This window comes from Protopterus annectens, chromosome 2.part1 (genome assembly GCF_019279795.1).
Source record: "Protopterus annectens isolate FY-2018-M chromosome 2.part1, PAN1.0, whole genome shotgun sequence".
Lineage (NCBI taxonomy): Eukaryota > Metazoa > Chordata > Ceratodontiformes > Protopteridae > Protopterus > Protopterus annectens.
Window position 1 is genome coordinate 1340474466 of NC_056729.1, and position 25872 is coordinate 1340500337.

At 41.5% G+C, this 25872-nt stretch overlaps 1 protein-coding gene across 1 annotated transcript in view; it reads left to right on the forward strand.

Annotated features, from left to right (window-relative positions):
* The window catches only part of ACOX3 (acyl-CoA oxidase 3, pristanoyl), a 1839061-nt gene that overhangs the window by 319468 nt on the left and 1493721 nt on the right, over positions 1-25872 (forward strand). Inside the window, exon 3 of the mRNA XM_044062802.1 lies at positions 762-995. Within this exon, the coding sequence (XP_043918737.1) occupies positions 762-995 (234 nt within the window). The remainder of the gene's footprint in view (positions 1-761; positions 996-25872) is intronic.

The window sequence follows — 25872 nt, forward strand, 5'->3', positions numbered from 1 at the left end:
AGCCTCAGTTCAAGAGAATGAGAAGAGTTGCAAAGAGAAGTACATAATAATGGCACTTTGGCATAGTAGTCTTTAAAAACAGTGATGGTTACGATATTTATAAAGGGATGTATACAAACAGTTAAGATTTACAGTGGTTATAATGTCATAATGTAGCAGTTCAAAAATTTAGGACAGCACATAAAAGGCATTATGGAAGTGAAGAATGTAGGAAGAGTAGGGCTAATCTAGGTTATATAGCCTGCAAGGTTGCAAGTACATTTAACGTGGATTTTTTAGATGTGAGTTTAGTAGACCATGGAATTTAGGGAAGGATGATGTGTCTTTAAGATCTGGAGGGAGTGAACCCAGATATTAGGGACATGTATAGAGAAAAAATGGTCAGAAACATGACATTTGGCAGTGGCTGCGGTTTCTTAGGTTGTGCGAGGGTGCTTATATTTATTTTGCTGTTGGAGGAGGAAATATTGCTCATGTAAGAGTTGAGAAACCTAGTAGTAGTTTTAGTTTTTGCATAAGTGGGAACAATTTGGCTGTTTGACAGATACAAATAAATATTAAAATCCCATTTCAGGTGAAAAGTGTTTTAGGGAGCATGTAATGGCTGGTATACTTAGAGACACATTGAAATCATGTAGATGGACTCTGTCCATGTACTCGTTATCAAGCATATTTTCTGACAATATGCTTCAAGTTTTCAAGAATGTGAACTACTTTACACTCCCTGAACTTAGTACTGTTCCTGTTCTGTTTTCCTACAGAAAAAAATATTTTCTACATTGGAAAATGATACATTATTTGCCCGCCAGCCAGGAGAGGACTTAAATCTAAATCAGAATCGTGAGCTGACATTCTTACGATGTAAGCGGCTGTTTGAGTACGAGTTCCTTACTGTGGAAGAAGCCATGGAAAACCCAATTAAAATGCTTGAGCTCTCCAATTGCATAGGCATGTATGACTGGTCATTATCTGCAAAGTATGGTCTGAATAAACAAGTAAGTACCAGCAGAACTCTGTTAAAAGGCGTGCTTATTGTGTAGTGAACTGAATTACACTGTAGGTGGATAGAGAACATGATTCACAAGTTTGAAGACAGAGCCAAGCAATGAAAAGCTATTTAGACATGTTTTGCAAATAAGTTAAAAGAGAATCAAGCCAGACATTTTAAAGGTACCCTATCGTTGCAGGTGGAATTGCAGAGCTGTAGGTATAACATATGTAGTTGATCTTAAATATGCTATAATATTTCCACCTTTTGTGTGTTTTTGTGTATTACATACATTTGATGTGTAGAAAACTCAGGAAACAATGCAGAGTGTTTGCATGGCTTTGCCACAGAAGCTGAACTTGAAATTGGTTCATTTAATGTTCGGTGTTGTGAATAACAAGCAAAATACATAAAAAGGGCCTGCAAAGACTGTGCCTCAATACAGATCTTGATTAAATGCCCTTATGGTTATCCACTAAACCTACCACAAATTACCACCCCCTCATGAAAAACACCATTCTGCACAACAGATACACTGAAAAGTCCATTAACAAAATAATTAGTATTTCTAATATTCCGTGAATGTTATTTACTTTTAATACCCACAGTATTTTCAATACCAGAGTCTGTAACACATTTGTGAATTGCAATTAAATCACCCTCTAACTAACCTTTATTTAACTGGAAATAATGACATTTGCTTATACCTTTCATGGTAATTTTTTCCCATCATACCATGTATCCTTCTAAAATGCCTTTGTGTTCTTTCTAATCTAACTGCAATGTATCAGACACACAGGTAGACTCATGATATTCAATATTGGGTCTAACTATGGATTTATAAATTGGAAGTACAACCATCTTATCTCCACTAGCCAAACTCTTGAAAATATAACTCATCTCATCTCACAATAAAATCTTCTAACAATATCAAGCACACATTGGCCAGAACGTAATCTGTTGTCATTTTTAACACCCAAATTCCTTACAACATTAAACCTCTTGGATGCTAATGTTATCCAGTACATATGGATACTCAGGGTTCTCTTATCAAAAGTGGGTGACACATGCTGTGGTACCACTTTGTATTGTAGCCCATTGGTACAGATCATGGGATCAGTTGTTTGAATCTGTGACATTAATTTAAAACTGATATCAGGAACTTGGGAGTTGGCAAGGGGTGTACCACCCTTGACTGTTGTAGAGACACCTCAACTATTACCAGTATATTACAGAAGTGGACGCCCATTTCCTGAGCTATGAAAAGTGATGTAGAAGACAACAAATATAATGTCACCACTGTCTCCAGCAGACCTCCCTATTAAGGATGTTATGCTGTAAGTCTTGTCGTGGGCTGCTCTTTGTTTGAACTATACCCATATGTCTGACAGTCCACCTCATCTTCAGAGTCTAACAGTGGGCATTGTACAGAAGTCCGTTAGATGGCTGCCTCTGCACTGCCTCACATAATCCCATTCACCTGAAACCCTTATTTAAGGAAATAGTCAAATTTTTTATGCACTGAGTAAGACTGACCTACACCTATGGTTTAACTTTCCAATTAAAGTGTTAAGGTTTTACGCTGTTTCTGAGCTGATTAATTGTGAGAATTATTCAAGTTTGAATCCCTGTCTTGAAAGGAGAGATAACTTGACCTGAAATGGTTATTTTTTACAAGAACAAGTCTGTACAAAGATGTTGAAAAAGCCAGCAGTATGTTTGCCTACCAGTTCCAGTAATCTGTGTCACAGCTTATAGGTTCATAAGATGATACTAGGCTGTTGGCCCGGAGGCCCTTATAAGCTTAGCCAAGAATTTCGCCCATGTTCCCTCAAAGTCAGCACCTGTTCCCTCTGTCCAGCAGGGACACAGGTGGGATCCTAGGGGTTTATTTTCGGTTTCCCATCTAGTCATCCAGATTCCTTTTAAAGAGGGCTAAAGAGGTATTCTGCTTGACATGGAGAGGGAGTCTTTGGGACACAAATCTATCCTGCTAACAAGTTCTATTAATGTCACAGACCAGGTTAAGGCCTTGTGTGCGGGTTGCAGGAGTGGAGTTTGTCTTGCGGATATGCAGCAACTCCATCAAGGCTGGGTCTGAAATGGCCTTGTATGCGAGACAGAGGTCACCTCTGAGAAGTCTGTATGAGACTTAGTAGAGGGACAGGGCATTTAGCCTATCTGTATAGAATAGATGTTTGAGACCCTGGATTTTCCTGGTCAGGAACGTCTGTCGTCTCTCCAACTGCTGCATGTGCTTGGCAAGCTACATGCCAAAGGGGACATTGTACTCAATAATTGGTCTGATAAGGAAGGGATACAGGGATGTTATAATCTCCTTGGTCCTGGATGAAATACCCTTATTTATGAGGTGGGCCGTGTAGAAAGCCTTCCGTACAATGAAGGCAACGTGGTGGTCAAAAATCAGGTTGCTGTCAACCTGGATGCCTAAGTCCCTCACGACTGATTGCATACTTAGTACATTGTTATTAATGTGATAATTAGTGGGGATGACATTTTCCCCAAAGGGGATAATGGTGCATTTCTTGGCATTCAGTTTGAGGCCATGCTTCTGGCACCAATCATTAGTTTGGGTAAGGCCCTCTTGGAGGATGTTCACATCACTAGGGGAATTTAAGACCGTGCCCAGCTTGCAGTCATCTGCAAACCTGGTCAGCCACAGACCACTGGTTTTGGCTTGCACCTCAGAAAAGTATATCCCAAACAGTAGAGGCCCCAAGACTGATTCTTGGGGTACACTGCTTGTTACAGGTCTACTACTAGAGGTGGCTTCCCCCACTTTGACTGAGTGGGTTCTATCAGTGAGCCAGTTAGCTACCCATCTCATAACATACGGGTTGATCCCTAGCTGGGAGAGTTTATTATGCTCAAGTGGGAGTAGTGTCAAAGGCTTTGGCTAGGTCAAGGTAGGTGTTGTGCACCGACTTCCCTCTTCCATGGCTTTGGTGACTGTTTCAAAGAAGTCGATCAAGTTTATCAGGCATGATCTCCCTTTGACAAAACCAAACTGTGTGGGGTCAAACGTTTGGAGGTTGCCAATGTTCTTGTTTATAAGGTCCATAATAATGCATTTCATGGCCTTGCAGATCAGGCTAGTTAGGTGATGGGCTTGTAATTGCCTGGGTCAATGGATGCTCCACCTTTGTGTAGAAGGATGACAGTGGCTGTCTTCCATTCAGCTGGGATGAAGCTGGTGCTCAGGCTTTGTCTGAATAGGGTGTCTAATGGAGCTTAGAGCTCTTGCCTGAGTTCAAATAGGATACAGCCAGGGATGTTATCAGGTCCCATGCAGACTGTACTTTTTGCCTTTGAGAGGGCATTAAGGACCTGCTCCCTGATGATGAGGGTGGGGGAGCAAGTGCTGGGGATGTCCTTGTTTACTGATGGGGGTGACGGGGGGGGGGGGTGAAGTTTTCACTGAACCTGTCTGCCAGCAGGTTGGCTATATCTATGGTGATTGTGTATGTGGTGTTGTTGTCCACCAGTTCAGAGCTGTCCCATATCTCTTACTTTTCCATGTAGCCAACAGTATTCTGCACACTTTTATTGCATATGCACTTGCTTCTTCCCTTTCTGTTTACACTTGTAGGCATCACTGCTATCCTTTGCTCTGCATGAGATACCACTGATGCATTATACAGATTTGTTGATCATACACGTCTAACTGCTTGAGTTCTACATGTATATATATACACACATATGGAGTGCCTCCTGTAATATTACACCCTTATTCCACACTTTCTGCTCTGTCATCCAGCTCCTGTTCAATCTGTTCAGCCCATTTGAGCACTTCTGCCTGTGTCCCTTTTTCTGAACACTCCATCCTCACCTTTGCTTGCAAGCCCATCTGTTTCTTTCTTTCTTGTTCTGACAGCTTCCCTCTAACCACTGTCTTAATCCTTCCATTGTGCCTCAAGTCCCCACCTCCCACAGATAAACCCATTTGTCTTCTTCCTTTTTTATTTATTCATAGTCTTTGTTTTTTTTTTTTTCATAGCAGCAAAAGCCTTTATAATAACCCTGCCTTAAGTACCACCCCAATTTTCCACATTTAGCCAGTGTACCTATTTAATAATATTCCCCTTGTTTCTTACTTCTACATAGTACCCATCTTCTGCCTTATTTCTAACGATTTCACAGCTGCTGTCACAACCAACAACATTAAAGGAGTACCCCTTGTTTTCCCTCTTTTTCATCATCCTGTCATAAGACCTTGAGTGCTACTTGTAATTTGCCTTTTTTAGTTCCATGTTTTGCAACACTATTCATTTATTTATTTATTTGCTTGTTTTGTTTGTTAGCCTAGTGCTGAGTCTCTTCAGTCACAATATGGGTCACATTAGCAAAAAGTATTGAGAACATCCAGTAGTATTGCAAGTTGATTACTTTGCAGTAGCAGTAATCAGCTTGCAAGACACAGTGCAGCAAGTGATTAGTAATCATGAAAGTAACACAGCATAAACAAAACTGCATTCAGAATGTTAGGGTATTAGGTGAAGTAGTGTCCTAGGTGAAAGGGCTCATTGGCACTCCCTAACACCCCCCCCCCCCCGCTTCTCCTCACCCCAGTGCCTCCACTGTGGCTTCTAAACTTTATTCAGATTACTTTTTTCTTATTTTATTTATTTATTTGCACATTTTGTTAGCTTTTTTCTGCATGCTTTCAACACGTGCTATAACTGGGCCAGACTTTACTGTAATAACTGTGGAGGAAATAACTGAATTAAGCTGGTAGGCTGGAGCTGCTAGATGTTCTGAGGTGCAGTTTGTTTTTTCCCCAATTCCTTTTGATCCAGTGACGGCCTAAATAAAAATATTGACTAAGGAGAAAAATTCAGTGTTATTCTTTAAATGCACTTTTTTCTTGCATCCTTTCAACACATCCTAACTGGCCACATATGTACTGCATTAACTGTGGAATAAGTATTCAAATTATACCAGGAGTCTAGGGTCAACTAGGTCCCTAGAAGCCACTGGGTAATATAAGCTTTGATGTTTATATTGGAGCTAGTTTCCAACCTTTTTCATTCTTGATGGCCTGAACAAAAACATGAGCAAAGAAATACATTCAGGCATATTTCTTTTTCTTTCAAGAAAGAAAGAAGTCGTGTCTGACAAAATAGCAGTCCACAATAAAATACGCATTGGGAAATGTGCATCATATCGGGGAATAATGCTTGCCTGTCTACCTCCCAGTAAAAAAAAAAAAAAAACAGAAAGTTGCCTTCTGTGTATCTCTTTGGTGTTAAATTGGAGCTTCTGCTGTTAGACATAAAAACATCCTGCCACCTCACCCCAATGAAAAGGAAGCCACCTTCTGTGTACCAGTTTGATGTTAGACTGGGATGAAATGGAAAGAACAAAACAGAACGTGGTAACATTGTTCATCTTGCTGCTGTCAGATATGTATAACTGGTCTATATCACATTATGGAAAGTTCATGGCATGATTCACTGTTCATCGAACCAAATCTTTACCAAACGTTCACTTCAGTGAATGACTTACCCAGGGAAAGGAACGAGTTGTCCATCATCAGAAACTTGCCCTTTTCCTCACTGTAGTGCGATCTTGGAATTGGTATTACATACTTAGGGGGCATCCCCCCTCCCCACCAGGGTGGGTTTGATATACTGTGCTGTGTATGACGGTCAGAATGCTGGGCAACTCATTCCTTTCCCTGGGTAAGTCATTCGTTGAAGTGAATGTTCACTGTATTTGGTTTGATGGACAGTGATTCGCAGTAGTGAACCTTTGATAAAGTGTTATAGACCCATGTATAACCTCATTAACTTGAATCCTCTCCTCAAAAAATAACCATCTATATATATCTGATGTTTGATTGTGAGGAAAGTGAAATGATAACAGTCCCACTAATGTATTCCAATTTGTTGCTCCTAAACAGTATGCTTCAGCGATCTTCTCTGCAGACCTGTGAGATTTGGAGTGGGGGATTTAAAAAAAATAATGAAAACACTGTTCAGAGCCCTTACACAAACTATACCAACATTCTCTGCACACCTCAGAGGGTTAAGTAGTAATGACCACATATTTTCCAGCCCCTCGTTTAAGATAACCTTTCAAAAAAGCTAATCATCTTTTTTATAAAACTATATGAGGTTACAATATTGTATCTTTTCACATCAAGATCTGTAAGATTATTAATATTTGTTTCAAACATAGACATGCCGACACTGCCTCTGAAAGCCAGGTCTATCAAAAGATGCAGTCACACACACAGAACTACAGGCAAACTGGTGGAGTGCCATTTCACCTGCATCATGTTTTTCGGGTATTGGGGGAAACCAGATCACATGGATAAAATCCACACAGTCTTATGGATGGCATGCGGACTTCTCACAGAAAATGACACAGTCAAGAACTCAACCAAAACTATGCACTATGAAATAGCAGTGTTTAACACTGCACAGCTGTACTAATGCTCAGTTACTTTTACATACATCCTGTTCCAGATCATCAAAGATAGCCACTTATGTTATTGTTTACAATGGACAGTGAAATATATGGCTAAATTGCTACTCCTAAGTACCCCCCCCCAAACACACACAAGCATTAGTCATAACAATACCAGTCTAACTCTGATTTTAACAAGTGCATTGTTTGATACTACCCTTGACATGCAAAATCAGTAACTACTGTTTAACAGTCATTAAAAAACATAAGGAGTTAGTCACTTGCATTACATCCACTTTACTGTTTATACCTTGGATGTCAAATTGTGATAAAAAAAATGTAAATAAATGCCATCATAACAAAGTATTCCATATTGCGTCATACAAAATATTCCATACTGCTTTAAACAAATGCACACCACTACTGCAGATCCAGATCAGTGACTGTTTAAACTGAGGAATGAGAAGAGGGAAAGTTACTTTCACCCACAGGGAGGTCTCATCCCCCACCCAGCTATTATAGCCATTTCTCTGTGCATTTCAGATGTCTGATTGGGATAAAAATGAAAGCTTTGTATAACGATCCGCACATTAAAGTATTCCAAATTTCTTCACACAAATTTCAATAATCCTGCAAAGTCAGAATTTTGAGCTAACAACAGTTAGTAATTTTCTTCCAGTCAGTCCCAGCAATACAGCTAACTTGTCTGATGTTCCACTATTATTTAAAACAATGCTCTCTCAACTTATTAATGAAAGACTTGATTTCAAAGCCAAACACAAATATTCTGGGAACATAGGCCCAAAATCAGGGTCAGATTTTAATGTTGCTTATTTAACTTTCTATACTTGGAGAGTTGAGAGAGTAAACAGGTTTGCATAGCATTCATTGAAACACAAACATCTGCCATTATTTAGTGATTGCAACTCTCTGTGGTTGACTAAAAAACTACAGATTGTCAAAGAAACCAACAATACGACAAACTCAGGAACTTTCATAGCTCTCAGTGTAATAATGGGGGTTGGATGGAGAAAGACCCTAAAAGCAGGAATGACTTTTAAATATTAGTCTAATTCACTTATGGAAACAGACCAACAGGGTTTTCATCAATGTGCATTTTCTGAACAGTACGTTTTACAAAACTATAATGTTTAGCATTATTGCCTGACTTTAATCCTTAGTGATTTACCAGAAGGGACAGGAAAAATATGAACCATTAGCAGTGATATTCTTCAAAATCAGACACAGTTCAGAAGGCAAAACTAGGAACCATCATCAGGTACTCTGTATCTCCTGCAGATAGGTCCACCACTTACTATATCTGATTGCCCTCCAGTTGCCTGGATTAAAAAAAAATAATCAAGGAAGGCTGTGAGTACCTTTTACACTCATAAATGCAAGTTAAAAAAAATAAAGTGATAAAATGTTGTAAAAAGCATATTTTGTTGTAAAATGACAAGTCACTGCAGGAAAAAAAACCTTCAGTGAAGCACAGCATTCATAGACACTAAGATACCCAGATACATCGCAAACAGCAAGATAGTGCTTTCATCTAGTAGTTTTATTGCTTTTAGCTACAACAATGCCAGCACTGAACCTCAATAACTGCAGACTTGTTGAAGATACAATTCATAAATAAACGTTGTATAATGTGATGGTAACCGTCAGCTCTGTTCCCAGTTGCTCCTGTGCTGTGAGCAGCACTAAAACATGGAATATCAATCACCTAAAATGCCGTAACTAGCAGATGTATTCTCCCTCTCATTTATTTTCCTTTATACACAGTCCTTGAAGACCATAAGTCATTGTCTGCAGGGTGAATTGCTCATTGTCTTGAATGTACTTTGATAGCCAGATGTTAAATTCAGTGTAGTATAATGCAGTGCAGAACATCTTTTTTGTACAGTATGTGTGCATAGCTGTCAATCTCTTGAAGAAAGAATTAGGGACAGTATAAAAAAATAATAAGGGACAATGCCTCCAAATCCTGGGCAGATTTTAAATATTACTCTTATATGGCTAGAAAGTTGATAGAGTAAGAGTTTTTTTGCATTAGCATGTCTTTTTTGGATGGTGTCTGTCATTACGTAGTTACTGCAATCATTGGCTTGCTCTGCTTTGATTGCTGAATACTCACAGTCTGCTTTTGTTATTTTCACTCACTCTCACTTTTGCAGTGTCATGCAGCAGTCCCAGAGTTCTAATGCAATTTAAATTAAACACAGACACCAAGACAACTGGAATGTCTAGGCTTAGACTAAGGCACTACTCAGTCACCAGTCACTTCGACACATAGCTCTCAAACACTTAGAGCAAGAATTAGAGATGTAGCCAAAATTAATGGGGGAGCAGAGGCCTAAAATCTGTTCCATATCATAATTATTGATGTTCTTCATCTCACATTGCTGCAGTCCTTACTTATGGGGTAGTCCGCTGTCCTCGGTCGGCCCGAATACCAAAGTATTAGGCTGACGTCGGTCATGGGCGCACAGCCCTGACATCAGAGCGTCAGGGTATAAAAGCGCATGACCGACATCATATCCTCAGTCTTTTTTGCCGCATGGTCCGATGCAGAAGCAGCGTTGCAAGTGCCGTTCGGCTTTCTGAAATTTTTCGTTTTCGGAGTTTCAGACATACCAAGTTGGGCTAAGTACCCCGTTGGGGAGCATTTTTGTTTTTCTTGCCTCAGTTATTTACCGGATGTCAGAAAAAGTGAATAATTGTATTTCTTGTGGGAAGCAGATACCGCATAGGGATTACCACTCGCTTTGTATCCCTTGCTTGGGACCGGAGCACGACGTAGTTGGGTGTCGGTTTTGTGCTAGGTTTAATAAGCGCACTATTAAGAGAAGGCTAGATTGCGCTAGGTCAGTCTTTGGCAAACGGTGTTATTATAATATGCCGTCGGATCCTCCGACGCCTGCTTCCACGAAGAAGCGTAAAGACAAATCTGTAAAGCCTAGACAGGATGATTCGTCCATTTCGGACGCCGGTCCTTTAGAGACTGCAGTGGAACAGGTGGATCCGGCTGAAGTTTCTGTTTAGTCTCAGGGGGAAACCTTGATTTTACAGGATGTGGCCTCACAGGAGTCAGGTCAGGCTGAAGGGGCCTCTCAGGTTACTATTCTCCCTTCTTTGCCTAAGGGAGTTAGGCCTTCTGCTACTGTTTCTAGGGCTCCTTCTAAGGGCAGGTCTGTTTTGCCTTCTTCTGGAGTTGGTTCTGGTTCTTCAGGGTCTGTACCTAAGAAGCATATGCTTAAAATGGCAGAAGATTTGATTACTTTAATTAGAGGTTCCATGCCCCCTCCTGATAAGAGGCCCAGGGTAGAGCCAGAGTTGGAAATTTTGGAGCAGGCCTCAGATGATTCTGAGTCTTCTGCTGAAGATATTCAAGATTTTCCTCCTTATTCGGATTCCGATGCAGAGGATTCTACTCCTTCTGCTTCCCCTCCAGAGGATTTTTCATTTTCAGAAACCTTACACTCTATGAGGGAACATTTTAAGTGGGAAGGACAGGATTACTCAGATTCCAGAAAGAGGCTTAGAGAGTTCTTGTTTTACCACAGCACAGACCCTTGGCTATTCCTCCTGTTTTGGATGTTGTTCAGGATGTTTTTCGAGGCCTCATTTAATCCAGATTCTATGCCTCCTGCACCAGTTAAACCGGACAGGTATTATAGGGTACCTGAGGCTCATAAATACCTATATAAGAGTCCTAGGGTGGACCCAGAAACTATTAGTCAGGGGCCTAAGGGTGTTAGGGCTTCTGTTGTAAAGAATCCGGTTCCTCTAGATAAGGAAGCTAGAGCTTTGGACAGATGGGGTAAGAAGGTGTACACCTCTTCTACTTTAGCAATGAGGGCTTTAAATTGCCAGTTTCATATGTTGAAATATCAGAATTTCCTCCTTTCTCAGCTAAAATCTAAAGTGGATGCTTTGGCAGAGGGCATAGAGTGTAAAGAATTGCAAGATTTGGTGCATGTTTCTGAACAGGTGGGGAACATTCTTTGCAGTGTGGCTTTGATGCTTTGCAGGCTTCTTCTAGAGTGGCTGCCACTGGTTCAGTTCTTCGTAGGCATGCCTGGCTTAAGGATCAGAATTTATCTGAGCATGTTAAGTCTAGAATTCTGGATGCCCCTTTACAGTCCGAAGTTTTGTTTGGTCCTCCTGTGGAGTCTGTTTTGAAGAAAATGGAGGACAAGGCTAAGTCTATGCAGACTGTTAAAGATTTTTTGCAGGTTCATCCTCCTAAGTTTAGTAGAAATTGGCCTGCTAAGGGGTGGACGTACCCTTCTTCTGATTCCCAGTCTAGGGGTAGATCTAGGCGTGGTAGGGGCAGAGCTCAGAGTACCTTTAGGCCTAGAACATGGAGTTCGCCTGCTCAATCTTCTGGTGAGGGTAGGGGCCAGTCCTTTCGTAAACAGGCCCAATGACCTGCATTTTCAGCTGCCAGATTCTTCTTGCCTGGCAGCTCCTTTGGGAGGAAAGCTAGCTCTCTTCAAGCAAAATTGGTTTTTAATCACCCAAGACAAATGGGTGTTGGACATTATAAACAAAGGTTACAAGTTTTATTTCCATACATTGCCTCCTTTCAAAGGTATGCCAGACATTCCTCCTCGGCAAAGGATGGAGGCTCACAAACAGATTTCATTACTTCTTCACATGGGAGCCATACAGCCAGTACCTCCTTCAGAAGTGGGTCTAGGGTTTTATTCCGCCTGTTTCTAGTACCAAAGAAAGGGAACACGTGGAGACCGATTTTGGATTTATCTCTCCTCAACACTTATTTGGACATTCCAAAGTTCAAAATGTTGAAATTACAACAGCTTTTGCCTCTGCTGGGAAAAGATCACTGGATGGTAACTCTAGATCTAAAAGAGGCTTATCTTCATGTTCCTATCAGGCCCAGTTGCAGGAAGTACCTGCATTTTCGAGCTGGAAATTTACATTATCAGTTCTCTGCATTGCCCTTTGGCTTATCTACTGCGCCCAGAGTGTTCACAAAGGTTCTGGCTCCAGTGATAGCCTTTTTCAGGATGGAAGGAATACAAATTTATCCTTATTTGGACGATTGCCTGATTATGGCACAAGACAAGGACGAGCTTCTTCAGCATCTACAGTATGTGATGGTAGTGTTAAGATGCCTAGGGTATTCTGTGAACGAAACAAAGTCCAGTCTAGTACCCTCTCAGGACATGTGCTTTCTGGGTGTGAGACTGAATACAGCTTCCCAGATGGCCTTTTGACCCCGGACAAACAGAAAAGTCTTTCACTTTATTTCCATCAAATGTCTCTACAGTCCAGGCTGACTGCAAGGACAGTCCTTCAAGCCTTGGGGTTCATGGCATCTTGTATTCTGGTGCTTCCCAATGCCAAATTGCATATGAGGAAGCTTCAATGGTATCTCAAAAATCTATGGACTCAACACTGCCAGGATCTAGACACTGTCATTCAGATAATACCTTGCATTCAGAAGGAATTTTTGTGGTGGGCTCAGGAATGTCACCTAAACAAGGGACTCTCTGTGACCCGACCAGAGGCGAGTCAGATTCTAACGACGGATGCCTCGGACAAGGCCTGGGGAGCACACCTCAATGGAAAATGGGTGCAAGACACGTGGCCTGCCAGACTTCAACATTTGCATATCAACTTGAAGGAGATGTTAGCAGTACAATTTGCATTGATGGCTTTCAAGGATTTACTTCACCCAGGGCAGGTGTTGATTCTAACAGACAACACTACTGTCATGTGGTACATCAACAAGCAAGGGGGAACTCATTCGTACCCTCTTTGCAGACAAGCGATGATTTTGTGGGAGACAGCTCTCAGTTACAACCTCAATCTTCAGGCAAGATTTCTACCAGGAGCACAGAACTCCTTAGCAGATGTATTGAGCAGACAAATAGTGGATCCTCACGAGTGGAAATTGGATCCTCAGGTATTTCAAAAGTTGACAGTGTCATGGGGAACTCCAGACATAGATCTGTTCGCTTCTTCACTAAATTACCAGTTGCCAAAGTTTTGCACAAAAAGGTTTCATCCCACAGCTTGGAAGGTGGACGCTCTGTCATTCAGTTGGAACAATCTTCATGTATATGCCTTTCCACCTCTACCTCTTCTGCCCAAGGTTCTCTTGAAGGCCAGACAAGACAAGCCATCCATGATCCTGATAGCACCGGATTGGCCTCGACAACACTAGTACCCACTACTGAGGAGTTTGGTCCGAGAGCCTCCATGGCCTCTGCCTTTGATTCCACACCTTTTGTCTCAGGAGGGCAATCACTTTCTCAATGTCAGAATTCAGTCTCTGCATCTAACAGCCTGGCATATTCTGTTTTAGATTCTGGAGGTTCTCAGCTTCCACAACAAGTTTTGAATGTTATTTTGGAGGCCAAGAGGCCTAGTACAAGGAAAGTTTATGCTGATAAATGGAGGAGATTTTTTATTTGGAGCAAAGGGAAGGACTTTGATGTTTCCAAGCCTAATTTGAGTGCTTCCTTACAATATCTTACTGAGTTATTAGACAAAGGTTTGTCCTTCTCCTCCATAAAGGTTCATGCTGCAGCCATTTCGGCTAATTATGACTGTGACCCTCCTTTATTTTCTCATCCTTTGTTTAAGCAGTTTCTCAGAGGGGCAAAGAACATAAGACCCCCACGTAGAGCTCCTACTCCTGCTTGGGATCTCAATTTTGTGTTGGAAAAGCTTACTCTACAACCTTTTGAGCCTGCAGCTACTGCCGAGTTAAAGTATTTGTCATGGAAAACTGCTTTTTTGTTGGCCATTACTTCTGCAAGAAGGGTTTCTGAATTACAGGCCCTTATGGCAGTGGAGCCTTTCTTGATTTTTCATAAGGATAGGGTATCTTTGCGTACTAATCCTTCCTTTATGCCTAAAGTGGTTTCTAGTGTGGCCTTAAACCAAACTATTCATTTGCCTACTTTTTATGCAAATCCTCAAAATAAAGGGGAGAAGATTTTGCATACTTTGGATATTCACAGGCAGTTGCGTTATTATTTGAGCAGAACCAAGGAGTTCAGACAGTCTCAGCAGTTGTTTGTTTCTTTTGCTTTGGGTTCACAGGGTAGACCTGTTTCAAAACAAACTATTTCTAAATGGATTGGGTTTTGTATTTCTTTTGTTATTCCCATCATGGTAAGGAGATTCCGGCTGGAATCAGACCTCATTCCACTAGTGCTACTGCAACTTCTACTGCCTTTCTAAGGGGTAGCTACAAAGGATATTTTGGAAGCAGCCACTTGGAGTTCAGTACATACTTTTTCTAAACATTACCACCTTCCTCTTTATTCTAAGTCTAGGGCTGGATTTGCCACTGCAATATTACAGGGCATTTTAGCAGCCCCTAATGCTTTATGATTTTTCCAACCTCCCTTTCCCGTTGCTTTGGGATTCTACCCATAAGTAAGGACTGCAGCAATGTGAGATGAAGAACATAGTACAGTTTTGTACCTACCATAAATGTAGATGTTCGAAGATCCACATTGCTGCAGTCCAATTTTCCCTCCCTCCTTCCCCTCTGTAGCTTAGCATGGTTATATGGTTTGGGTGATGGCTGTAGTTGGGCATATCTTTTGGGAAGGTATTCTGTTTTTTGGCTGTGGCCTTTCTTTTAGGGCCTTCTGACATCTGGGGCAAGAAAAGACTGAGGATATGACGTCGGTCATGCGCTTTTATACCCTGATGCTCTGATGTCAGGGCTGTGCGCCCATGACCGACGTCAGCCTAATACTTTGGTATTCGGGCCGACCGAGGACAGCAGACTACCCCATAAGTAAGGACTGCAGCAATGTGGATCTTCGAACATCTACATTTATGGTAGGTACAAAACTGTACTTTCTTATGAAATGTGTTAAATTAGCAACAAGCTTGCATTTTCCAAGCAAGATGAAACCTGAAACTCAAATGGTGTCATACTTTAGTGACTTAATTCCTTAAAGTTAGCTTGTTCTTCATTTTAATCACTGTTGCAGTAGCCTTAGCTATATGGGTTATACCCCACCAAAGATATAACAGGAGGCCAGCCTCCAAATCTTCAGTGCATGTTCAGTGTGCCCAAACTGCCAAGAAGCTTGAGCTGAGCTGAATAAAATATAAGTTTGGGTGCAAAGTCCTTCTGAACTTTCCTGCCACTGAAAAGTGTGCTCCTCTGAGGCTTTCAAGGATCGATGGTTGGCTTCTGCTTTCCTTTGTTGGGAAGATAAGTTCACGTTGGAGAAAAAAATTCCATTTTTTTATATATTCTGGTGTTTTATTACTTTAATATTCATTAAAGTTATTTTAAAGCAAGAACTGTTGGGTTTTAAAGGACTGTCTCAGGATTGTAATATACTTTTAAACAAGGCACTCACTTTTTCTGTCAATTTAAAAGTAGTGTAAACTAACTGAAAATATATTTTCTGTGGAGAAATTGTGTTTATTTTTTTTTTGCTGTCCTCGCCCAGGAAAGAGGTGCCATTTTCAGCTTGAATGTGGAACAGTTTGCTGGTTCTATGGTTGGTCCTTCTTCTAGCCATATAAACAAAAAAGCAAACAGCTTTTGCCACCACAGCAGGCTAGTAATTTGCCTCAGACACAGGTGGGTGACTCTACTTTGAAAATTTGTTGAACCTCAGACCACTCATCTTTTACTCCAGCTGCCTCTGGTGTAGCACGTACAGCCACTGTGGAACAGGAGATAAGCTACGTCCTCTGTGGCTACTGGAGTCCCTCAGTGGGCAAGGGAGAGCCACTCTTGTCAGTACTGGGAGAGGGATGAGTGAAGGCTTCCCTATTGTATCAGAATGTTGTTTCCATCCCTGGGGAAGCAGTGGTTGCTATCAGAACAGATAAGCAAGCATGTGTCTACTCCTACTCAAATTTCTTTGGATAGGAGTAGTTTACTGGACTGTCTCAGGGTTTAATTCAAGGGTATTGATCCTTCTTGTAAAGTAGTTTCTGGTAAAAGAAAGAACAATACCTCTTTTCCTGAAGAGGTTCAAGATCCTGAATCTGAACAGGAAGATGCAAGGAGGGATTCAGGGTTTTGTCCTCAGATTTCTGTTTCAGACTGAGAGGAGAGCTCAGTTTCGGATTCTCTCTGTGGGTGTTTCTCTTTCTCTGAGACTATTGATAGAATGTCCCAGTATTTTCAATGGGGGAACACTGAGGTTTTTTAGTCCCTCAGAAAATACTGTCAGTTGTTACAGAAAGATTTTCCATATAGTCATCCACCTGTTCCTGAAAAGGCAGATAAGATGTATAAAGTTCCTTAGTCTTTTAACATTTTTATACACTATTCCCAAACCTAACCAAGCAGTTATAGCCTTAGTTGACCCCTCTGCTGCTAAGCACTTAGTTACTCCTACTCTAATAAGGATGGGAAAATAATTGCTAGGTATGGAAATAGTGTGTACTTCTACAACTTTTTCAGAATTGTAAATTGTCAGGCTCATATGTTAAAGTTTGTTCTGGCATATTGTGAAAGTATGAGGCATGTTTTATCTAGAGTTTCTTCTTGTGAAGAAAAATCTGCTTTAGGTAACTTCTATTGCACAGGTCACTATTAATTGTTTGCATGGTAAGTATGACTCATACATTTTCCAAGGCTATGGCAACAGGTACTGTTTTACGAATGTTTGCTTGGCTGCATTCTCAGAACTTCCCAAATGATTTAAAAATGAAATTTTAAATTCTCCCTTGGATAGAGATTTAGTGTTTGGCCCCTCAGCTGCAGAGGTGATCAAAAAGTGTGATGAAAGGGGCAAGCTGATCCAGGGAATCTCTAAAATTGTTTATCCCTCCTTTTCCAAATTGTCAAAGGGATTTTCTTTCTTCTCATCCAGTTTTGGCAAATAAACAGAATAAACAGTCTCAACAGAATTCAAGTAAACAGATGTTTGAGAAGAAGTGGCAAGGGGGCTCCAAAATGAAGTCTCAAAACTCCCAAAACAAAGGAGATTGCAACAAGTCTGCATGACTGTTCAAGATATCTTGTGGCCCGTTCCTACCCTGGCCCCCTCTCTTCCAGAAAGACTGAAACTCCATTTTTCTCTTTTGGAACACATTGTTTTGGATAAAAGGGTTTTGAAAATCATTCACCAGGTTACAAATGGCAGTGGGATGACATTCCTCCTTTTCCTCAGTCTGCAAATCAGACTCTCTTGTTTTCACCTGTTCCTCATCAGTTGCTGTCCCAAGGAGTCCTTGAACCAGTTCCTATGTTAGTGTCAAAGACAGAAAATGCTTGGAGACCATTTCAGGATCTTTCTTTCTTAAACCTGTTTGTGATAGTGCCCACATTCAAAATGACGTCACTTTGCAAGCTGTTACTTTGTCTTCCTATTTTAACTTTCCTGGTAACACTAGACTTACAAGATGCTTATCATCACATCACTATTCATCCAGACTTCAGCTGTTTCTTAAGGTTTTGTACATCTAGATCACATTATCAGTCCTCTGCCTTACCCTTTGGACTATACACTGCACCAAGAGTGTTATACAATGTCTGTCTTCAATTATAGCTTATTACACGCTACATGGTATCCACGTTTCAATATTTAGAGAGCTTGCTTATCTTTAACGAGTCTTTTTTCAAATAGTTATGATAGCTGAAATCTCTTGGTCCCAGCATTATCACCCTTTACCTTTTTATATCCCAGTACTGGGGTTTGTTAGAAGAGAATATTTTTGGTGGAGACAACAGATATCCTTAAATCAAGGTCTCTCCTTCTCCCTCCCTGCTTCAAAGCAGTCACCACTGACACTTCGGACTTTGCTTTTGGAGCTGTTTCAGAAGGTTAATAAATGTTAGCATTTTGTTTTAACACATTAATTAATTTAGTGTTTTTGAATATAGAGCTGAAGTAAGTAGTAGGCCATACTCTGTTCTGGGAAGTAATACATTTAGGGTTGAGGCTGTTTTCGTTTTGGGGGTGAGTAGGTGTGAAAATGTTTTGTCTGATTCAGTATTTTTTTTTAATTTGGTTACCAGTATTGATGTGGATGGATAGATGTTCAGCCAGAATATGCAAAGGTGCCTTTATTTGTTTATTAATTTATTTGAGTTGGGGGTTACCTTGTGCTTCTTTAATGTTTTTGGTTTAGGCTTTGTTTAGTTTCTCCTTGGTTTTGACCAGCATTAATGTCATCATATTAGTAGTGACTTTGAGTTTGTTTTGGACAAAATAGCACCAGGTTGACATTGTCCCCTTATAGTTTGTTACAGATGATGTCTTCACTTTTTTGGCATAAATGATGCATTTGAGTTGAGGTAGGTGCTAAGTGAGTTGATTCATAAACAGTGAAAACATAAGTGGTTTAAGAATGATACCTTGCAGAACAACTTTAGGACTAGTTTTTGTTTCAGAAAAGCAGTCATTTCAATTACTCCAAAAGTTTTATTGATTGGATAGCTTTGAAATAATTTTGAGACTTTGGGAGAGAAGAGTCAGTTAGTGAGTTTTTGCACTAGAATGTTGTGATCTGCAATGTCAAAAGTTTTCTTTATGTCATGAAAGGTAGTGTTTATTATTATGCCTTTATCCATGCTGGGCTCTATTTCATCTGTTAAGGTCTAAATGGAATCGCCGGTTAAACAAGGTTAAACTTTTTCTGGCTCCGCCAAGTCTGCTCTTCAAATTTTCCCGTAAGGAAGCTCTACTCTTAGTATAACCAGACTACTTACTATATTATAAGCCTAGCACTTGTTCTCAATACTTCTCTACTAAGTAAGCACTCTCGTACTAGGTAAAGCACTACATCTACTTACCACCCCTGTGAATACCCACTTCCCTTAAAGGTACAGCACTCCGTTATACTGTTCTAGCATGTCGAGTGATAGATTACTGGCATCGTCTCCAATTCAGCTGGTCAATCTGGGTATCTTGAGACAATGCTACAATTGTCTCATGTACACAGACAACCCTCTCCTCCTCCCAACAAACACAAATACATGTGAGAGATGCAACTATATAGCCAAACTGGAGGCTGAACTCTCTCAACTCACGCTGGCATGACCAGACAGGAGGAGGTGGCAACCACACACACAACAATCCCAGTCCCACATAGACCTACCACAACTGCAAACCAAACACATAAAAACACAAAGACATACTCGGAGGCTCTAATAAAAAACTTACCAAAACAACAGAGGCTCCCAAAGCAGACATCCAAAAATCCACCACCTCAAAACAAAACACATGCAACACGTACTTCAATAAATCAGTGTGTCAACCAATCACAGCCCTTAAGGCCAAACACCTTGCCTGATACACTAGTAATAGGTGACTCTCTAGTCAGACACACTGATGTCCCGCTGACCAGGCTGAACAAGGAGAAGGTGACTGTGAGCTGTCTATTGGGAGCTAGGATCCGCCACATAACACACGCACTCAAGTCACTCCAAAGCAAGTACAAATATGACTCCGTCATTGTCCATGCTGGTGTGAATGACCTGAGACATACCTCCCTGGACTACATGAAAAGAGACATAAAGGAGCTCTCCGATTATGTAGCCCAGGCTGGTATGACCCTGACCCTGAGCAGCATCTTGCCCTCACCAAGAATGATACCACAATACAAAGACAAGATGATCAGCTTTAACAATTGGCTCAAGTACTGGTGTCATTCTAAGGGGATCCAGTGTCTGTCTGCCTGGGATGACATGTTGGACAAGCCACGGTGCTTTGCAAGGGATGGCTTACACCTGTCACCACTGGGCTTCCGGATATTGGCTAAGGCTCTTGCCACCCCCATAGTGCCTTTTTTAGGCAAGGCTCAAAAGACAAACCCACCTCCTTAGAAAACAAAAATGGAAAAAAACTAAGGGTAATGCTGCTCAACGCCAGAAGTCTAAATCTCAAGATGCAGGCACTTGATGCACTTCTCAGCATGGAGAACATTGACGTCTGTGCAGTAACTGAAACCTGGTTCAAGGCTCCTGAGAGCACCCCAGCGCTACCAAGCTATACCTCAGATCATGCTTTTCGCCCCAAAACCCGGGCGAACCACAAAGGAGGAGGAGTGTCCATATTCATCAAGGACACCCACACCTCCAGGTTAGTAGCAACACATGAAGCATCAGAGACCATACAGGTGCAACTAACCATAGGCAAAACTGCTATACAACTGGTAGCATGTTACAGACCACCCTCCCAATCTCAAGAACCCCACTCAGCCTTCCTGAAGACATTGGAGGATATGAATGTATCACAAAATACCATCATACTGGGAGACTTCAACTACCCAAACATAGATTGGGTACATTATTCTAGCCCTAATACCCTAGCCCAAAGGTTCCTGGAATTCATAAATTCAAATGCACTGGAACAACTGGTCACCTCTCCCACTAGGGGAGATAATATACTAGACCTGATCATCACAAACATGGGGACAAAATGCTCCACACCGGAAGTATACCCCTCACTAGTGAGATCTGACCACAAGCTAATCACCCTGGATATACATATCCCACCTCCACCCCCAGCACAAAAGACCACAGTGAAAAACTTCTCAAAAGCAGACTTCACTCTTCTTAAGACTGAGATGGTGTCCTTTAAGCCCACTGTGCCAGTGGATACCACATCCCACAATGCTGAATCCTTCACAAATGCTTTCTATGGACATCTCCAAGAATGCATGGATCATGCAATCCCAAACAAATCCAAGTCCCTCTCCACCAAAGGTAACCATCCTGTCTGGTGGACCTCAGCCATAAACAAATTGTATAACAAAAGAAGGAAGCTACTGCACATCAGAGCAAAATCCCATGAAGGGAAGACATCTCTGATCAACATTAGCAGAAAACTACGTTCTCTCATAAAAACATCCAAGGCCAACTTTGAGAGAAAAGTTGCTAAGGACACTAAAGATAACCACAAAGCCTTCTTCAGCTATGTTAGAAACCTGGGCGGAAACCCTCAGATATGCTCAGAGTTGGTTCAAAACAACAAAAATACACTGAACCCACAGATATTGCCAACATTCTGGCTGACAAGTTCAGTGCAAATTTCTCCCCTCCTTCACCCCAAAAAAAAGAAATAGTTATCCCAGCTGAATGTAATCTCCCTGTCATCTCAGATGTCCAAGTGAGAACCGAACTAAACAAAGCAAAAAACACAGCATCAATGGGACCTGACGGTATCCCGGGTTGCATGTTATGTGAACTCCAAGAGGAGCTAAACCCACACATAAAAATGCTATTTAACCTTAGCCTTACTTCGGGATATGTACCTGAACACTGGCGTACGGCAACAGTGGTCCCACTCCACAAGGGGGGTGCCTCTACAGACCCTGGAAACTACCGCCCCATAAGCTTAACCAGCCTGGTCTGCAAAGCTATGGAAAGAATCATTATGGAACTCATAAACAGAGACATAGGGGACCTACAGACAGTTGACCCCACCCAGTTCGACTTTGTAAAGGGCAGATCCTGCCTTTTAAACCTGGTTGACTTTTTCGAAACAGTCACTAGAGCCATCGATGAGGGCAAAGCAGTCCATACAGCATACCTGGACTTGGCTAAGGCCTTCAACACAATATCCCACTCAGGCATCATTGATAAGCTCAGCAGCTTAAAAGTAAACCCTTATGTCACTAGATGGGTTGCAAACTGGCTAAAGGACAGAACCCATAAAGTTAAAATCGCTGGAGCAATGTCAGACTCAAAGCCAGTCACAAGTGGTGTCCCACAGGGATCTGTCCTGGGACCCCTCTTGTTCGGCATTTACTTCTCAGATGTTAAAGCAAACATGGGAGGGCTGTGGCTGACAAAGTTCGCAGATGACTGCAAACCAGGCGCCATTGTCGATACACCAGCAGACACACACATCCTACAAAAAGGCCTCACAGAAACGGACAACTGGTGCCGGAGTCACGGCCTTAAACTAAATGCCAAAAAATGTATAGTCATCCCCTTTGGGAAAAACAAAGTACCCACAAATTATCACATAGACAGCAACCCACTGAGTACGGAAAAAGTAATCAGAGACCTATGGACCCAAGTCGACAGCGACCTCTCATTTGACACCCACGTTGCCAAAGTGGTTAGAAAAACATTCTACCTTCCACACCTCATCATGAAGGGATTCACATCCAGATCCAAGGATGTCATTGTACCCCTATATTCCTCCCTCATCAGACCCATGATTGAGTACAATGCCCCATTTGGTATGTACCTCACCCGGCATTTGCAACAGCTGGAGAGACCACAAAAGTACCTCACCAAGAGGATCAAGGGTCTCCAACATATGTCTTATTCTGCCAGACTAAAGAAACTTCAGCTCTATTCAGTAGCATACCGCCTGCTCAGAGGTGATCTCTGCCTGACGTACAAGGCCATGTCAAATCAGGATCTGATGGACATGCTCCACCTCAAAAAATCCAAATCCATCAGGACCACGAGAGCTAAAGACTTAAACCTCGGCACAAGTATGAATAGGACATGCTGGAGGGATAGATTCATAACCCAGAGGCTTCCCATGCTTTGGAACCAAGATCCCAGTTCGTATTAGGCAGAGCCCCTCACTGACTCTCTTCAAGAGAAATCTTGATGAGTGGATGGGAGATCGTAAGTTTACCCCAGGGGTCACATCTGTGTCACTGCCAGACAGGGGCACAGTAAACTAATTCTATTATATAAGGGGACCTTCATTGTGTCACTACTAGACAGAGACACAGTATTCTAAATGTATTCTGTACATTTTTGTACCATTTCATGGGGTGGCAAAAGCCACATCACTATGGCTAGGCTTACAAATGCCCCAGGGCAGATAGCCTAGTACTATACTATGAAACTATGTAATTATATAACTATATGAGTAATATTAAGCTGCATTGCATGTCTATAAAAATTTATTTTTTGTATGAAGTACAAGATGATTGCATGCAGTTCTCTCTAGCATTTTTGCCAATGGACAGATGTTTGCAGTGGGGCAGAATCATTAGCATAATGGGTATGGAATTTTAGATAGTGGTGTTAAATGCTTGAAACTAGCAGTAATGGATTTTTTGGAGAGTATAAGATTGCAAATGTAAATTGGAACTTTGCAGAGAATATGACTGCATATTTGTAATGTTTTGGGTGAATGTAATGTATGTCAGGGCTTTGACACGTGGCTAGTTTTTCAAATTGTTCTTGCACTTATGATTTTATAAAATTTTTAAAGTAGAATGTGGGGTAATGTATGATTTTGTGAAGATGAATGGCTGGTGCAGATGCTTGGATTCAAAAAAATCTATGCTTAAAACTATTGGCTGTAGATATATTTTGTTTATTATCTAGAATTGTGTAAGAAATATTTATCTTCTGACTTTTTTGGGGCAAGTTTTATTGGTTCCTTGTCGGTTGCCAGAATTGTTTTGATTGTCCAAGATGTATGTGGTTTCTTGAAATATATTGATTCTTTAATGTGTTTCCTTCTGTCTTTGCTTTGTGTCTTAGGTATTGTTATTTTGATTTTTTTTATTTTATTTTCCATCACAACTAAAGTGTCACATAGCTCACAACACCAGTGTGCCACCCAGCAACAGCACCTAAGACAAGACAACATACCTAACACTTTAGTCATAGGTGACGCTATAGTCAGGCACACTGAAGTCCCACTTACCAGGTTGAACAAGGAGAAAATTACAGTCAGCTGCCTGTCGGGTGCCAGGATCCGCCACATAACGCATGCACTCAAGTCACTCCACAACAAGTACAGATATGACTCTGTCATTGTCCATGTTGATGTGAATGACTTGAGACGTACCTCCCTGGACTGCATCAAAAGAGACATGGAAGAGCTCTTGGATCATGTGACCCAGGCATGTATGACCCTAGCCCTCAGTAGCATCCTGCCTTCGCCCAGAATGATACCACAGTATAAGGACAAAATGATTGACTTCAACAATTGGCCAAGCTTCTGGTGTCATTCAAAGGGGATCCAGTATCTGTCTGCCTGGGATGACATGATCGACAGATCACAATGCTTTGCCAGAGATGGTCTGCACCTGTTGCCCCTGGGATTCAGGTTAATGCCTATGGCTCTTGCCACCCCTATAGTGCCTTTTTAAGGCAAAGTTCAAAGGACAAAACCACCACCATAACAGGTACAAGCATGCAAAATCTGAAGGTAATGCTACTCAATGCTAGAAGTCTAAACCTCAAAATGCACTCCTAAAAATGGAGAACATCAATATCTGTGCAGTAACTGAAACCTGGTTCAAGGCTCCAGAGAGCACCCCTTCAATACCAGGCTACAACTCTTACCACACTTTTCGGCCACCACACCAGGACCGAAACACTAAAGGTGGAGGAGTGTCCATATTCACCAAGGATATTCACACCACCAGGCTAGTTGCCCAACACAATGTGTCTGAAATTCTCCAGGTGCAACTAACACTAGGTAAGACTGCAATCCAAATTGTAGCTTGCTACAGATCCCCCACCATGCCCCACGATTCTCACTACACCTTTCTAAACATACTGGAAAATATTATGATAGAACCAAACACCCTAATTCTGGGTGATTTCAACTACCCTGCCATTAACTGGGAAAACTACTCATGTACCAACACTTTTGCCCAACGGTTCTTGGAATTCATAAATTCCAACACCCTGGATCAGCTAATCCATAATCCCACCAGGGGCTCCAATATCCTAGACCTGGTCATTATCAACATGGGAAATCGATGCTCCACACCTGTGGTCACCCACTCGTTGGTCAAGTCTGACCATAAGCTAATCACCCTTAACATTCACATCCCACCCCCACCCCCCAGTAAGGAAACCTCCATAAAAAAACTTCTCCAAAGCCAACTTCATGCTACTCAAGTCAGAAGTGACAAACTTCATGACACCCATGCAGATGAGAACTGAAAGTTTGACTACTGAATCCTACACTGAGGCACTGTATGGGCACATCCACTCATGCATGAATCGTGCCATCCCAAATAGAACCAAGATGCTCTTCTCCAAAAAAAAGAAGCCAATCTGGTGGTCCCCTGCCATAAACAAACTTTACAACAAAAGGAAGAAACTGTTGCAGAAAAGAGGAAAATCCCAGGATGCAAAAAACTCCCTTGCCAGCCTGAGTAAGAAGCTGAGATCCCTCATAAAATCCTCCAAAGTTAGTTAAGAAAATAAAATTAACAAAGATTCCAAAGACAACCATAAGGCATTCTATGACTATGTCAAGAATCTAAATGGCAATGCTCAGATCTGCTCTGAGCTACAGCAGAATGGCATTAAATATACTGATCGCAAGGATATTGCCAATATCCTGGCAGATCGATTCAATGCCAAATTCACCCCCCCCTCACCCCCTAAATGGCCCATCTCAATAATGGAAGATTGCCAAATTCCGGTAATAAAGGCCACACAGGTACAAAACGCACTCTCCAAAGCTAAGAATACAACATCCATGGGACCAGATGACATCCCAGGCTGTGTACTACATGAACTACAAAATGAA